At 45.1% G+C, this 17,107-nt stretch overlaps 2 protein-coding genes across 7 annotated transcripts in view; one reads left to right on the top strand and one right to left on the bottom strand.

Moving 5' to 3' along the window:
- RACGAP1 (Rac GTPase activating protein 1) overlaps positions 1–5,656 on the top strand; it is a 28,114-nt gene extending 22,458 nt beyond the window's left edge. For all 6 annotated transcript variants that reach the window (XM_011368306.2, XM_011368307.2, XM_011368308.2 and 3 more), the window contains 7 exons: positions 818–913; positions 997–1,195; positions 2,472–2,577; positions 2,753–2,885; positions 2,995–3,130; positions 4,069–4,177; positions 4,486–5,656. In XM_011368306.2, the coding sequence (XP_011366608.1) occupies positions 818–913; positions 997–1,195; positions 2,472–2,577; positions 2,753–2,885; positions 2,995–3,130; positions 4,069–4,177; positions 4,486–4,561 (855 nt within the window). In that variant the 3' untranslated portion in view covers positions 4,562–5,656. The remainder of the gene's footprint in view (positions 1–817; positions 914–996; positions 1,196–2,471; positions 2,578–2,752; positions 2,886–2,994; positions 3,131–4,068; positions 4,178–4,485) is intronic.
- A 5,939-nt stretch (positions 5,657–11,595) lies between these two features.
- Positions 11,596–17,009, bottom strand: LOC105297589 (aquaporin-6). The gene is given in 5 exon segments (XM_023535441.1): positions 11,596–15,339; positions 15,967–16,047; positions 16,263–16,349; positions 16,351–16,390; positions 16,392–17,009. Coding segments are annotated over 5 exon segments (1,071 nt in total). The 5' UTR covers positions 16,898–17,009; the 3' UTR covers positions 11,596–14,982.
- Positions 17,010–17,107: the final 98 nt, after the last annotated feature.

Here is a 17,107-nt window from a genome sequence, read left to right as displayed (position 1 = left end):
CTATCGTTCAACTCTCATGATTACTAATTCATGTCCAATCTTTATTTATCAGTACTTCCATCTCCTCCTCCTGGCCCTGTCCAGTGAATTATTTTGAAGCAAATCTCAGCCATCATATAATTTCATCTGCAAATATCCTTTCTCTTACATTAGAGATATTCCATACTAGGCTATTAAGATTAGGTTGCTTATTTCTAAAAATTGATTCAATCCATTAAGAGATTATTTATCATACAAGCAACATTAGCAAGAATCAAAACAAAATGACTAAGCTGCTACTCAGCCCTCGGCAAAACCAATTTTATTTTTCCCTAACCTTAAGAGTTCTTATTGGTGCAAATTTTTTTTTTTTTTTTTTTACAAATTTTCTGTACTCTGATATAGTACCATGGAATTCTCCTCTGTAGGTAGGTTTGTATTACAATCAACTGAGTTGTGTTAATTTTTCTTACTAAGAATAATTTAAAAGGTTTTCTTTTTTAGAGCAACAAATTAGTTTATATTAAAGGCCATACCTGTAATCTCATTATTGCTTGCTTTCCGATGTCCTTGAGTAGAAGAGAAGCACAGACACTTGTAGCTAGTCGTTTTATTACTTGTTCATGAAGACTGTGGTATCTCTGACCATAAATCAGTCCTGGCGTAGAGGTAGGAAAAAATAATTGAGAGTCTCTGTTTTAATATATGCTTTGGGAATAGGAATTTAAAAGTAGACATGATGTCCCAGCCTAAGTATTAGTCTGGAGATGGTTCTTCCCACTGGTCTGGATCTGCTGGTCTAAGTGGTATAAATAATAATTTAAAACTTCCTTTTCAGGGAATGCTGGCAGATTATGTGTCTCAGACTTCTCCGATGATACCCTCCATTGTTGTCCACTGTGTAAATGAGATTGAGCAGAGAGGACTGACCGAGGTAAGGGTAAACCCTAGTCGAGGATGAATTTATTACTTGTGTCAACAATTAGGAGCTTAACTGAAATGTCACCCCAATAATAGACAGGCCTATATCGGATCTCGGGCTGTGACCGGACAGTAAAAGAACTGAAAGAGAAATTTCTTAGAGTGAAAACTGTACCCCTTCTCAGCAAAGTGGATGACATCCATGCTATCTGTAGCCTTTTGAAAGACTTCCTTCGAAACCTCAAAGAACCCCTTCTGACCTTTCGGCTAAACAAGACCTTTATGGAAGCAGCAGGTAAGGACAGATCTTAATAGGTACTTGAGTGTGAGTTCCACAAGGGGCAGGAATTTTTGACTCTTCTGTTTACAGTTTTATCCCTGCCTAGTAAAGTGCCTGAAACATGGTAGGTGCTCAAATACTTTGATGGATGAATAAATATATCTGTGTCTCCAATACCTGTTTTCTTCATCTAAACTGTATAGGGCACTAACAGGTTTTTTGTTGTTGTTGCTTTCTGTCGTTGTTTAGTCAAGTTTTAGGTTGTCCTTTTGAACTTGGAACTATCTTTGATTCCTTTTCCTCACATTCCACATTTAATCCAGTGGCAAATCTTGCCTGCAGAGGTCTTGTAAAATACATCTTAAATTTGCAATTTGTCACTCCTACTACTACCACTCTTTACATCTTTCACTCTGGAGTGATGTGAGAACATCCTGATTTTCCTGTTTCTATTCTTGCCCCCCTACGATGCGATCCTCATACAGTAGCTAGAGTGGTCCTTTAAAAAGTTAAATTAGATGATGTTTCTTCTGTCCTCAGTATCCTCCAATGGCTTCCCTTCGCTCTCAGAATAAAATCCACAGTTCTTAGCATGGCCTAAAAGACCCTACACAATTTGGCTTCTGGTTATGTCTCCAACATCATTTCCTTTTATAGCCTTCCCTTCTTTCCTTCTTTTACAGTTACAATGGAATTCTTGCAATTCTTAGAACATAACAGACTTCTTCCTTGAGACCTTCACATTAGTTGTTGTCTCAGCCTGGAATGATATTTTCATGGTTTGCTCCTTTATTTCTTTAGGGTTTCTTTTTGAATATCTTATCTTCAGAAACACCTTTCCTGACCACGTTGTCTAAAATAACGGCTCCCATTACATTCTAGCTTTTTGCCTGCCATATATTACTACCTAATATGTTACATGTATTACTACTTAATAGATATTTGCTTTTTGACTAACTCTTCCAATAATACCTGGCACATAGTAGGCCCTTAAACATGCATTATGAACGAATACCTGCTTGATAATTATAGTCACAGCAGTGTGGGTCTCGGTTGCTAGCTGCTTTCCCTAACTGCAAAAGCTGGCTTTTTTTAAAAGTTCTGATTTCTAATATTGAGTTGTTGGCCAGTATCTTGCCTGTTAATGAAACTAGAGTCTGATGCAGTCATGAACCTAATCACAAGTTTCAGAAGCTTACTGTATAGATGAGGCTTTGCGGTCAATAACCTGGAAGCCTGCTGTCGAGGGAAAGAAGTCTTAGGCCTCTTGGTGCTCTCTTTTCATTTACAGAAATCACAGATGAGGACAACAGCATAGCTGCCATGTACCAGGCTGTTGGTGAACTGCCCCAGGCCAACAGAGACACATTAGCTTTCCTCATGATTCACTTGCAGAGGTGAGTACAGCAGAAACTTTTTTCGAGGAGTTAGGGAATTTTCCAAGGGGAAAATAATGCGGGTTGGGTTTTAGGGAGGGAACGTGAGTGATGGATTGTTTTCTTGTAGAATTTATATTTTGGTCTGTGTTTAAGTGGAGAAACAAGTGTTCTAATTTAATGCTCTTTTGCTTAGAGTGGCTCAGAGCCCAAACACTAAAATGGATGTTGCCAATCTGGCTAAAGTCTTTGGCCCTACAATAGTTGCCCATGCCGTGCCCAATCCAGATCCAATGACAATGTTACAGGACATCAAGTGTCAACCGAAGGTAGGCAAGCATGTATATATATATGAACTTGTGTAACATAACCTGAGAGACGAGTGAGAGGTTAGCCCTGAGCTTTTGGAAGTTTGCTAACATGTTTGGTGGTTTTTAGGTGGTGGAACGCCTGCTTTCACTGCCCCTGGAATACTGGAGTCAGTTCATGATGGTGGAACAAGAGAACATTGATCCCATGCGTGTCATTGAAAACTCAAATGCCTTTTCAACACCACAGACACCAGATATTAAAGGTATGGCGTAAGTTGAGCTTTTTTTTTTTTTTTTCTTTGTAATTTTAAAAAATTAGTTAATTTTTATGGTGACATTTGTTAACGAAATCCGGTAAGTTTCAGCTGTACATTTTAACAGTAAGGCATATATATATTTACATTGTGTGTTCACCTCCCGTAGTTTGATTTCTTTCTGTCATTACATATTTGACCCTTTTTACCCCATCTACCTCCCCTCTCCCCTGCTTCCCTCTAGTAAGTTGTGCTTTTTAAAAGAACCTGACTCCCTGTCCAGTTTTGGTCACGTGTCCTCTCCCTGCCTTCACTAGAGTTGTTTGAAATTTATATTATTCAATAAAAATTAAATTCATTTTGAGAATTCTAACATTAAAGGAAAATCTACCATCCTGATTTTTTCCCTACTTTTTAATGCTCTCCTTTCTTTACACATATGGACATTTTAAAAATGTAGATGTAATAATAATTTAGATATAATTTGTTATGTTTCTTGATATGTTTTACCAACTTGATTTCTTAAAAGCGTTTGCCAGTTTGTGTTGCCACCAAAAATGTGTGAGGCCTATTTCATTCTAATCTCACTGGCATTGGAGACCTCTTCTTCCATTATTGCAATTTCCTTTTAAGAGAGCATATTGTTTTTTTCTAGTATAGGTAAAAATCAACTGGTTAGATGTTATTGTTATGAAGTTTGGAGTTTGAGAATGGCCTGAATCAGGAAGCGAATGTCAGCTATTAATTAAGCATTAATTTGCCTGCATAGTTCAAAAGACATAGGTATGTTCTAAAATGATGATAAAAATGATCTCTGGGACTTTGCTAGGTCTCTAACCTTAGCTCTTAAGTACTCCATGGGGGGTTTCAGCTTAAAACAGGCCATCTACAAGGGTGCTTTCTTTTTTCCCCCCTCCTTTAAAAATATGTCTTAACTTTGATTGAAGTGAGTTTCCTGGGGCCTGTGACCACTCCTGAACATCAGCTTCTTAAGACTCCTTCATCTAGCTCCCTGTCACAGAGAGTCCGCTCCACCCTCACCAGGAACACACCCAGGTATGTAGAATTGGCCTGCTTAGAAAATAATAACTACTTTCTTAGATTTCTTTCCCATCATACTGAAGCTTATTGAAAGGAAGATTGAATTAGGTCTTAGGTAGCAACTAGACTTTAAAAGGAAACCTGGGGCCTTTTTTAAAGGGTCAGAAGGTCTGTACTGTTTCCCCTCTCTCATCTCAGGTGACAGAGTAGCTTACAGGGTAGTTATTGAGGGTTTTTTACTTTTAGTTTATTATATCAAGTCATGTTAGAATTGTTTATCATTTTTTTATAGAATACTTTTCTAGTTCATTCTTTTTCTTTAGATTTGGGAGCAAAAGCAAGTCTGCCACCAACCTAGGACAACAAGGCAACTTTTTTGCTTCTCCAATGCTCAAGTGAAGTCACGTCTCCTGTTACTTGCCAGCATTTACTGACTGCTAAAAAGGGTGCACCTGTACTCTCTGCTCTTGCAGCCTCCTGTACTCATTACTACTTTTAGCATTCTCCAGGCTTTTAATCAAGTTTAATTGTGCATGGGGGTTTTATTAAAACTATATATATCTCCCTCTCCTTCTCCTCAAGTAACGTACTATCCACACCTTATACCGTCGTTGGGAGCTTTTAGATGGGAGATCTTTACAGGCATAGAGGGGTAGTATGGAATTCATTGTGATTCTTTTTGGGGCTTAGGGGGGTTGTCCCTTTGGCTTAAAGCTAAATGCTGCTCATGGAATAACCATTCTCTGATGTTATCTAGAACTAATTTCCACGAGACAATGACAAAAGCCCTATCTCTTTGGTAAGACTGACTTGTTTCTGGGTGGGAGGTGGAAGGTGGGAAGGCAGGGTAACGAAAGGTTTGGACATAGGATTTAGGATGGCTCCTTCCGAGAACTTGGAAGTTCCCATGCCTCCATTATGAACTGAGCTATAACATGGAGCCTTTATAAGAATGGGATAGGGTAAGGACAGAACTAGTCATGGGAGTATGCTTAGCTTTAATTGGGATTGATTAAGTTTTATAGTGTTAAGTGGCGCAACCTTGTAAAAGTGACACTACAACTTATATTTATCTCTGATGGGCCTCTGGCTGGACTTTGGGTCTGGTTGGAGTCAAAGCTAGTTCTTAAGTTGAATTCATTCTGATGCTTGACATGCACCTGCACCCCCTCCCTAGTCCATTGGAGCCCTAAAGGTCAGTATGCTATCTGTTTGGCATCCCAACTAACAAGAGTAGGCTATAAGGGGAGATTGTCAATATTTTGTGTGGCAAGAAAAGCCACATTCATTTTGTCTTTGCACTTTGGATGCCAAAATCCTCTTGTGTAACATAGCCACATCTAGATAAATATGAGCTTTTCTCTCTATTAAAATTACTTTCAGTGTCTATAAAAATGCTTTCTTCTTTAGAATGTTTCTAATCCATATTGACCCTTATCTGTAAAACACATATTTGGAATAATATTTGGAAAAAAGTAAATAGTTTTTTCAAAACAAATGTGAAGTTGGTTTTCTTGTCTTGGAAGGTAACATTCAACGCCTTTTTTCTTTAGAAGATATTTTTCCTCAAAGTGTTTTGCGTCTGTTGTTCATCTCCATTCCCTCCTCCCACCCAGACTTTACCACCACCAGGAGTTTGTTTCTCATTCAGTCTCTTTCATTGCCAAATTGAAATGGTAGATTTGTCCCTATGATTGTTATCCTCTCATTTGAAGAAACTACTTTAAACAAAAAACAAACTTTTAAACAAGTCTTTAGGGACCAGAATGGTGCAGATTAAAAAAAAAAAAAAATGACTCTGGCTGGCTGACTGCCCAGAAGGAACATCCTTCACTGCTGGAAGTGACTCTGGAGTGAGCCGGGATGATTAACTGAGGGCACCTGCACTTGGAACTCTGAAGCTGGTGAACAGAATGTATCTGAGATTGAACGTAAACAGTTGCAGGCTTAATATGTAACTGTGGAGAGAGGAGGCAACCTACTGGCTTTTTTCCCAGTAGGGAAAAAAGGTGGCAGTTCTCACAGCAGGGCCCATCTGCCTTAGCAAATTGACAGAGGATGGGTCCCATCTCCCCTTCCCCTCTTTTACACACACATGCCTATTAGGTTTGGGTTTTTTAAACTTTTGTCTTAGATGCCGTCTCTTTTCTTATGTCTCTGCAAGCCTACTGTTGGCCTGGCTCCATATTTGCTGTTCTGTAGTATCTCCCTAAGGTGCATTTTAAGTCACTAATGTAGAAGAAGTAAATGGATTGTATAATGTTAGTGAAGGCAAGACTTCCCTATGCAGGAACTGATGGCCCATTAACGAAAAAGGAAATGGTCCTATGTGTCAAGTGTTGGCAGCCAATCTCTCAGTTTTGGGCTAGGCCAAGAGACCTTCGCCATGAAAATAATTCTGATCTTAGCAAAGGGAAATATGTACTCACCTCCAACTTCTTTAACAGCACTTCATGTGGAACAGCCTGACTTTTGAGGGCTTTCTTAAATTATACTTCCTTGTGTTGGATCTATGGAAAAGGGACAGTGTTCTGGAGTGACTGTCACCCCTGTCTCCTGCTCCTAACCTTTTCTGATGCTGCCTCTTACTCCTTCTTAAATGCAGTTTAACTTTACTGCCCCACTTGCTAATAACCAGAATCTTTAAATCCCTTCTCAGTCTATGTAAGACAAGTTTGATGTTTATTTAACTGGGCAAGCATTACATGGTTTGATTCAGCAGCAATACTTTGCATTTATTACAGGGTATTTAATGATTTCTTAAAAAGGTGAATTCATTGCTTGCAGAAATAGAAGGTAAGAAGTCACCTGAGTTTTGATCAGAGGACTATAGGGTGCTCAATTGATTGACTGTGGCAAAAATAGTCATTTTTTGGCTATGAACTGAACCTGTGGCATTGAAAGGGGTCTTGAATGCTTATATTCATGCTTAAATTATTGGGTAGCATAAAGTGACAAGTAATGCTGAGTGAGTAGAAGGAACAAAGATACCAGGCTTGCTGTTTTTTTGTTCCAGTAGGGCCTCCTTACCTCAAGCTTCAGACTGATAGACAAACACATACATGTCCATATACATATGGCATATGAGTTCCTATTGGAAAAGCATTTGGGAGACCCACTGCTGTGCCTGATACACCGAGTGTTTTGCTTAATCAAGCATCACCTTTTCTTAGACTCTCAACGTGAACAGAGAGAGCTGTTCTGCAGTCCAGATCTGAGAAGCAGGGGTGGCACAGAGTTCAGTGTTTAGGTTGGCACAGCTCACATAGTAGGTTCTTGGTCAAGGCGCTTTGATGATAGTCTTGGTCATGACTCAAGTTGCAGCCACTAGTGTGAAAAGCTTTCTAAGCATACAGGATTGGGGCATGTTAGTCATTGTGCTTTTAGTATAAACAGGGTTTGGAGAATGGCCACTTAACTTAAGAATTTAATAGTTTAAAAAAATCTGCTCCCTGGAGCTGGCATATTTTGTAAATAAGTGAAGGCCCCAGGTCAGGAGGTCCTTAACTTGTAATTTATTAGACTCTGGTTCTTAGAGTCTGTATTTGTTGATGGTTTCTATTCATGAAGTCAGGCGGTAGACAGCTTGACATCACCAGGAATAACCTTGCAGTGTGTGGGAGCCTTCTCCTTTGCAGTCATGTGGGATGGGAAAGGAGGCCACTTTTCACGGACTCAGGGTTGGAAGCAGAAATTTTTCCTTTTGTCTACCTTCTCCCTCTAATTCTTGCCAGGCTTCATTTAGTTGCATTGTTTTTATATAGCATTACTCTCACATCTCACAGTTGGACACCATCTGTGTGCTAGGTTCAGACACATGTAAATAGATATTTAGACTTCTAATAAAGGACTTGCCACTTCACATCTCCTCTGGTCTTCAGTGAAGATGGACTTAGGGACCGATTCCCCACAAAGCCGCTAGGAAAAGTAATATGGTGATTTATAGTATACAGAGTGCTTTTCATTTATCTTACTTCATCTCCCCACACCCATGTGCGGTAGGCAGGATAGGTGATGTCATCCAAACTGACAAATTCAGCGAGGTAATTTGGCTCAGATTCCCACAAACTAATTATAGTTTCCTTGGGGTTCAAATCTGAGCATTGCAGCTCCACTCTGGAGGTCAGCTGTGGTGCTTGCTATTTCAGATTTCTTCAGCATTGTGGGCTTTTTAATATATTATTAGGTACGTAAATGATTCCAGAAACTCAGGGCTGTATGTGGATGTGCTTATTTACTCAACAGATGACCTGGAAAGAGCTGGGGGGCCCAGGCTGCTAGGAAAAGCATTTGGGACAGGAAAGTGTTGTAATGGTTGGAGTTATTGTCTGGTAGAATAGAAGACCTGTGCTTGGTGATCCAGGGCTGTTTTCTGTGTGGGAGAAGGAAGAGCTGATGTGGGTACTTGAAGTTGCTTCTGGTGGGAGTCTGTTCTCCGGCCACCCATGTGCATCTTGTGTGCTCTGGAGCTCAGAGCCAAGAACAGGCAAATCTCTGAACCAAAGCCATCAGCCTGCTTCTAGAAACGTGTCAGTGGATTAGCTTATTGGCTTTTCCCTTGAGTGGCATTAGCTCTCACCCCATCTCATGTTCACCATCTGGCTTTGAGTAAGAAGTTTTCGAGTGATCTCTCTTCAGCAGCCTGCTCTGTGCCAGGGTTTTCTAAGGGCTGTTCAGCTTTCTCCCTCATCAACCCTAGGGCCCAGTGCTCTCTAAGAGGTAGTCTGTTGTCCATACTTTTGCATATCTGGGGGTCAGAATACTATTTAAGGCCTCAGAAGAAAAAAAAATCAGCTCAGAGGAGAATGAATCTGCGTGGTTAGTGGCCTACAGGTTTTTTGTTGTCAGAACTAACAAGTGAATCTGTCCTTAAGTGAGTTTTCAAAATAGAGTTGCTCCCGTCATAGAGAAAGAGCTTTCTGCCTGTGAGATGATACAATTTGTCCAGATTTTAGTAGAGCGAGGGAAATGAAGGGGCTGGAATATTTCTTCCTCATTGGATAGGAAAGCCTGGAGATGGAGGTGCTTAAATGAGCCACCTCCCCTCCTCTCAGAGAGCTGGCTGCTCTCTCCTCCTAGGTTAATATACATTGACTGGGGCTAAACGCCTGATGCTTCTGGACAGAGTCCAGCCCCTCAGCAGAGCAGCCGCACTGTGGAGATACAGCTGCTGGCATTAAAGGGCTAAGCCCTTTCCAGCTGCTTTGCTTTAACGGGAACTGCCCGCAGTTGGCAGCTTAACAGAGCCGTCTTAGCCAGATTAGGAGGAAATGACTAATCTCGGCATCTTATGGAACTGGCCTGGAGGCTCTGGGGCTGATAACCCAGTAGGGTGGGAGGTAGTTGGATAAACGATGTTGAAGTACTAGGTGATTATTTACTCAAAAATGGTGGTCCTGGCTTGGCCTGGCTTGTACTTTGTTTTGTCTCCCTGAAAAAAGTGGAATTCTCTTTTGTAGCCTCCTGGCACTGAGGGAGAGGAGGTGTTCAGAGGCCTGGATATTTAAAAACTGGACTAGCAGCAGATGTGCAGAGGAGTTGAGAGCATGCAAGGGCAATAGTTTCTACCCCCTTAGAGGAAGGAGAAGACTTGGGACCCTCCAGAGTGGTCCCCCTTTGGCTTTCCATTCCCCTTTTCTTTAAAGTCTGACTAAAAGAGCCAAGATTTGAAGGAAAAATGTTTTCCTTGATCGTAAGGTGCACTTGAAACATGTTTTACTATCTCTGAGAATTGGGGTATCTTATAATCAATGGAATCATACAAATATAATGATGTGATTTTTCTTTCTTAGTGGCTCATAAAATAGTGGTACATCTTATCATCAATGTTATTTGGGTTGGAAGTGTTAGCCATTTAGAGGAGACAGGCTGTTAGCTAGACCAGATGTGGAGGCCAGGGAACCTGCTACTTAGCTGTGGAGAGATTAAAACAGAGAATTCCCTCAGGTCTGAGGGAAGCTGCAATATAGGAAAAGCAAGTCTCAGTCCCCAGGACATTTGGCACAAAGAAGCAGACAAGCAATGTGTAGGATAGGATCAATATCTGTCCCACTCATGACTCCAAGAGCCATTATGTGTGACCCCTGAGTTGTGGAAGCAGGAGAAAGCCATTGTGAATCGGTGAGGCCAAGACCAAAATAATAGTATGTCTTGGTGGAGTTAAATCACAATATAAGACTAAAACACTCGCTGTGCCTTAACACAAAAGAGATTAGAGTGTTAGATACTCTCTTTGGGCAGGGAGTTAAGAGTGTGTATTGCAATCCTTTGTCCAATTTGCTTACCAAATACAAAATAGCAGAGGTTTTTCCTCCCTTGAAATGGGAAGGCCATGGTTTTTGGATTGATAAGAAAAGGACAGATAGTCAAGTTAAGGAAACCATTGCTCTGAGATGAGAAGTAGACTAAAAATACAATTTTATTTAAAAAGCTCTTCGTATTCAGTAGAGAGAGGTGTTCAGATAACTAGGAAATAATGTGCTCAGTGCCAGGATGGAGGTGGGTGCAGAGCACTGTGGGAGCTCGGAGGAGGGGCTGAAGGCTTAAGAGAGCCTAGCAGGTGAGGACATTCAAGCTGGACTGTAGGATGAACAAAGCAGCTAGAGAGGGCCCGGAAGCATATTCCAGGCTAAGGAAGTACCTTCAGCCTGGTGTTCTGTAACCAGACACCCCTAACTGCTGGCCTGGCTGGGCCTAGTTTTATTGGTCCATGGGTTTGGGGTGGAGTCGTTGGTTCCTGCCTCTGTCTCTGGCCTCCTCCACCCCCAGCTCTGGCAATAACTGCCCCTTCATCTGACTTAATCAGAGCTCTGAAACAGTTTTTCTTTTCTCCCTTTACTGCCCATTAGCTGCAGCCTATTAGTGCCACTGGATGCCCCACCCTCATAAATCCCCTTCACGAACCATGCCTCCCCTCTATAGCTTTGGCTAAATATGTGACTGCTCCTCAGTGTAGCTGCCCCTCCCTGAGAAGTGATTACAGATCTTGGCTGTGCGGACCCCCTGCCCCAGCTGCCTGAGTGGCCACAGCTTGGCTGGATGCTTCATCTTGATTAGCCCTTAAGGTCTCCACTCCCTCCCCTCCCTGTCTTGCCCCTGACTTTGCTGGGCCTGGCATTGGCTGCAGGTTAACATCTCTTTTGATAAAGGAGCGCTCTTCTTGCACTGTGCTGGGGAACAGCACTGGGGGCCCCGAGGGACTGAGGTGATTCCTTCTCCCGACTGACCCAGCAGAGTCTCTCATCAAAATCCCCAATCAGCTGGTTCCAGAGCACTTGACCTCAGTATCAGAGATCACAGATTTTGCTCTGTGCTGCTTCTTAAACTCTCATCTCTGATGGCTGCTCCCCTTTTGTTTACTTAGCTTCCATATGAACTTCCAGATACTCAAAACCTTCCTTTTCACTCCTTTATACCCACCCAGCCTCCTTTCTCTCATTCCCTGACTCTCCTCCAAACCAGCTTCCAGCCACGATCACTCCAATGCTCCACTTCTCTGTTCTGAGGAGGCTCTTATTTCTCTTTCTTGCATTTTATTCTTGACTCCTCTGGGATCCTGCTCCCCTAAAACACTCATGCTCACATACTCTCTTCTTTGCTTAAACTAAGCCTGGGGTATGGAGAGAAAGTGATCCCTTCTTTAGTAATAGCTGGACTGCATTAGAAACTGCAGAGGAGACAGCCGGACTCATCAGCAGAGGGAATGATAATCTACCGTGATGATGGTAAAAACTGCGACCGCTGATTGAGATCTGATTATATGTTAGGAGCGGTGCTGAACATATATATACATCCCGCATATTCTTCCAGACTCCTTAGGAATAGACCCCATTTTCCAGAGGAGGAAAGTGAGGCTCAGGATTTTAAGTAACTTGTTCAAGTTCACACACCTATAAGTGCCCAAGCCTGTACTTAAACTCTTTCAACCCTTTCAACCCCTAGTCTACTTTTATATAGTCTTTTTTTCTTTTAACCTTGGTACACAGAATCCTTTAGGTCAAAGTGATTTTCTTTGGAAAGTCTTGCTTCTCTCCCCTCAGTCTGAGGAGCCCAAATGTGTCCCAGAGCCTGACCCGTTTGTGGGCTCTCCCCCCTTCCACAGTGTGGTCCCAGATTAGACCTGTCCTCTTTACACCCCGAGGTAGCAGTGGGGGTGGGAAGTGGAGAGGGGCTTCCTGCCAACCAATGGTGAAGGCTTTGTGCTGGCATCATCTGCTCCTGCTAAGACAATCATCAACATAAAAGGCTAATTGTATTAATCACCAAGGCACTCGTCCCGAGCCCCCCTCCCTTTGGGGAGAATTATGAATTGCAATTGCAGATGGCTCTGCTGATTGAAGGCAGTGCTCAGCAGGGAGAAGGGCCAGATCAGATTACACACCATTAATTAAAAACTTCCCCTGACAAACAGGAGGAAGGGAGTGCACGCCAAGGGTCTGTCCGGTTGGGTCTCTGTTCTCCCTGTGCTCCTGGCCCCCCACCCAGACCCAGGGGCTGTGACCGTGAAGCCCACTGCCCCTGGCTGGAATCATCGAGATCTGGCTCCCAGAAGGCCAGCCCTTCCCTCATCCAAACAGATGGCCGGCTGTCCTATTAAAGGGCTGCAGAGGAGAAGTTCACCTTTGGTTACTCGTTCCTGTCTAACTTTGAATGCTCTTCAGACTCTAACCTAATTCCTCACTTCTCATGAAGCTTGTCTTCTCTTATTTAGTCTATTCCAACAGCACAGCTTCAAAGAACTATTTGTGAAAGTAGCCCCCAGCTTTCTCTTCAGACAGTCACCCTTACCCTTTTGGCCTGAAGTTTCTGGGATAGAGGTTACACAGTCGGCTCTGGAGTAGGAGTGAGGACTCATGTACGGCCGTGTGCCCTCTGCCCAGCTACCCCTTCTGCAAGCGCAGGCTCCTGGGCTGCTGTCATCTTGGCTCAATTGGAGCTGTAAGTCCTGAATTCTCTTGATAAATTATTGCCTCCCCTCCCTCCCAGCCGCCCAGCCTCAATCATTCATTCATCTAACTTTTATTAAGCACCCAGTGTGGGCTCGTCTCTGGGGACTTGGGGAGATGATTTGTCTAGGAGCTTAAGGGCCTACTACAGGAGCTCCACCCCCTGCTCTCTTCAACCTTCTAGTTCCTGCTTCTTCCCTTTCTTTGGCTGCAGCTTATATAAGTCCCCCTGGAGCACTATTTTGGAAAATTCTAAGCTAGGAGCTGGGGAGACCTTAGGGGGCTGTGGTACTGAGCTGGATGACCTTTAACAAATCAGTCACATCCTACACACACACACACACACGCCCAGCTGTCCCTGCTCATAAAAGGGCACAAGAAGCCCTGGGCTCTGAGAGATTGCGAAGATAGATGAGTACAACCCAGCTTGGAGAAATATGAATAGTATTCTGCACTGACAGTATTCCAGAATGCTGAGCACAGCTGCTATGGCCAAGAGCACCGGGGACTTGGTTGCTGCACTGGTCACAGGCTGGGCCCTGTCACTCTGTCCTTGGAAGACTTTGGTAGCCCCTCCCCCATCCACAGCCCCTTTGGAGACACCATGGAAAAGGATCTATCTTTTTTATGGATTTGGTTGCTGCATCTCGAGGTACCATGGTGATGGGCACCATAGAGATGAGAAGAACTGACTTATTGGCTTGTCTATTCATTCCAGGACCCCTCCCCCAACCCCCAGCATCTACACACAAAGTTCCCAGGTCACTAGACCCAGGAAGGAGGCAGGGTACCCCGTAAGTGGAGCAGATGAACTGAGAAAAACCTCTCCCCCTCCCTCTCAATCATCTCCTCTTCTTCTCATCAGCAATTGTATTCAAACCCAATAATTAGAATAATAGCAACAATAATCATCATTTATTGGCTTTGTTTTTCTAACATTTTAACTTACCCAAACATTTTCCAATCTCTTGTTTATTTTCACAGCAGTGCCTGGGGGAAGCTTGTGCCCATTTGATAGCTGGGAAAGCCAAGATCCAGATAGAACCCCAAGTCATGGACAGAGTCAGTTTACAGCAGCTTGTGAATATTAACAAACCAATAGAGACTCCAGTAGTCCTTCAGAAGCACTGAACAGAAAACCATGGTTTCCTGGGTCATTCCTGAGTTCCTAGCATCCTTGGGACTTACTTATTCAACAGCTTTTGGGGGATCCTGGCAGAGCTGAGATTGAAGCTGGAGTTTGCTTCTTCTGGCCCAGGTCAGGGGCCGAGGGCCGGGCCGGGGCTGTCTCCTCAGGATTGTTTCTGTGAATGGGGCTGTGAGGTGGAAGGCAGGCAAACGCCCAGGAAAAGCTTGCCCTGGAAAAGGCCTGTCTGGCCCAAACCTCCCTTGCTAGCCTGAGAAAACTTCCTCTCTGTGTCAGCTCTTCCCAAGGGTGGGGTCCTCTCCTGGGCATTTGGAGGAATGAGGAATGAGGAAGGAAGATCTATGAGAGGGTAATCTCTGTCCTCAGGAAGCCCTCAGTCTGAGGAGCCATAGGTGCCCCCCTCCCCCCAAACCACACTCGAGCAGAGACATCCCTCTGAGGAGCTGAGTCTTCTGAGAAGTCTGGCCTCTCCTCCCCACAGCTGGGGTAAGAAGTTGGGGTTCTCTAAGGTCCCTTTAGCCCTCAGCCTATAAGCAGAGTGGCTTTCTGGGCTATAATTTCTTTTTTCAAGACATGAGGATCCGCAGTCCAGATGGATGAGAGAAGTGGAAGGCAATCATGCATTCCCCTGCCTCCCTCTGCCCTGTCCCATTAAGAGATGGAGGGGGAGGAAACTGAACAATTTCCTCCCCAGATTCTATCTAGAAATGTAATGCCAGGGAGAGGGATTAGCATCTTGCCCAAGATGTTAAGACAAGAGGCCACGCCCCGCTACCCACACTTGAAAGCCCCCTTCCCACCACCCTAGAAAACCTGAAGATACGCTGCCCACCTACACAGCTCATCTCAGAAGCCTGAGGGGAGGGGCCAAGTTCTATGCCATCTGACATAACACTCTCCATTTCGGTGTTCCCTGAGCTGGACTGGGATTCCTTCTGGGGCTCCACCCCTACCAATTTCTCCATCTCTGTAGTGCCCATGAGGATGGCCAGTTGCTGGCTCAGGGTCTTGGTGTCAGGAAACAGGAGAAAGTTGTAGATCAGCGAAGCCAGGACAGCCGCTGTCAGGGGTCCCACCCAGAAGATCTGAGGAGGCAGAAAGAAGTAGGCGCCTGGCTCATGAGCTGTCAGGATCACAGGGTGGCTTTGGGACCCCTGCCTGCTTCCCTAGTGTTGACTCCTCTGGTCTCCCAGGACCCCTTGATCTCTACAAGGTGGAAAATTTGAGAAGCACAAGTCCTGCACCCACCCACCACTCCCCCAGTATCCTCACTACTCCCTTCCCCTGCTCTTCTCGCCTCCACTGTCCCAGCCAGGAGCCCTGGCTAGTGCCATTTCTGTCTTTGCTGGTGTGTGTGTGTCTATTTCTGTTTGTCTTTATCCAAGTTTGGAAATTGGTCCAGCTGGAGAAAGTGAATAAGGAAACAGCCAGGACTTGAAGTCGGCCAAGGCTGCGGCTCCTGCCCTGGCCCATTTCTTGCCAGCCCACCGGATACCCTGGGCTATTGAAGTTGTAAATTTAGTACAAAGCCAGGATACTCTCCCTGGTCTTCTGAGCTTAGAGAAAACCCCATCGGGGGTCAAGATGTTCTGCGGCAGGAGGACTTGTCTCCCCAAGTCTCTATGGCCCCACTGCTGGTGAAAGCCACAGTAGTCTCTATGCCCCTACTTGAGCCCTCTCCCCTCCCCATGGCTGCCAGTCGAGGGTCTCACCCAGTGGACTGTAAACTTCCCAACGATGATGGCAGGACTGAAGGAGCGGGCCGGATTCATGGAACAGCCAGTGAAGCAGATCTGGGGAATGATTGTGGGTTCGGGGTGTGAAGAGCCTGGAAGGGGATAGTCCCTTCTGCCTTGGATGAGAACCTCAGTTCCAGCTTTGGCATCTGCAGCACCAGATGTCCTAGTTCTGGAGTGTGGGACACAGCCTTAACCCCAAGACATGAGGAACTCAGGGAGGGACACTTCCTGGCCTTCAGGGCCCCTACTGCCCTCACTTTGCCCCTTACCCCAATGAGGTGGCCCAATGCCACAGAGATCCCAATCATGGCAGCTGGGGAGCCTGATGCCTGACGGCTGTCCGTGGAAGCAAAGACAACAGAGCGCCAGCCGCAGGGTCAGAACCAGCTCCACTGCCAGCAGCCCCCACAATGGCCCCTGCCAGCTGGGCAGCCACATAGGCCACAGTACGGGGCAGTGAGATTTGGGAGCCCACGAGGAAGGCCAGTGTCATGGCGGGGTTGACATGAGCCCCGCTGGTCTTCCAGGTGACCTGCACAGCCGCGGCTGTGGCCAGGTTGAAGGTAATGGCGACCTGTAGCACAGAGGGAAGCGCCGAAGGCCAGTGCAGAGCCGAACCCACACCAAAGAACACATACAGCCCCATGGCCAGGAACTCGGCAAACAGCGCTTTGCCGATGGCCACGCAGAGCTGGCACTCCAGCATCCCAGCCACGCTGCGCCCTCCTGCCTCCACTATGTCCAGGTCCTGGTGCCTTGGCTGCAGCTTCCTCTGCTCCCAGGGCCTCTGTGTTCCCCTTGCTTCTGGTTTCCTCTGTCTCCTCTGGTCTCGTCTCTGGCCTGCTCTGGCCGTCTTACTGTACAGAGGCTTTGCCGGCTCTCGTCTGAAGCTCCCCCACTGCATTCCTGCCCCAGGACTGTGCCAGTCAGACTGGCAAAGAACAGGCTGATAGGGTGATATGGGTCTGGATGGGGGAGGAGTGTAGGGGTGGCATGAGGGGTGATGCTCACGAGCCTGCTCCACTCTGAGCTCACTTGACAGCCGGGGGAGGGGGATGGTCTCAGGGCACTGAGCTGGAACCTCCCAGGAAGTTTCCAAACTAGATAGGCCTGA

Source organism: Pteropus vampyrus, unplaced genomic scaffold (genome assembly GCF_000151845.1).
Source record: "Pteropus vampyrus isolate Shadow unplaced genomic scaffold, Pvam_2.0 Scaffold140, whole genome shotgun sequence".
Taxonomy (NCBI): domain Eukaryota; kingdom Metazoa; phylum Chordata; class Mammalia; order Chiroptera; family Pteropodidae; genus Pteropus; species Pteropus vampyrus.
This window is presented reverse-complemented; position numbering and strand designations above follow the sequence as displayed.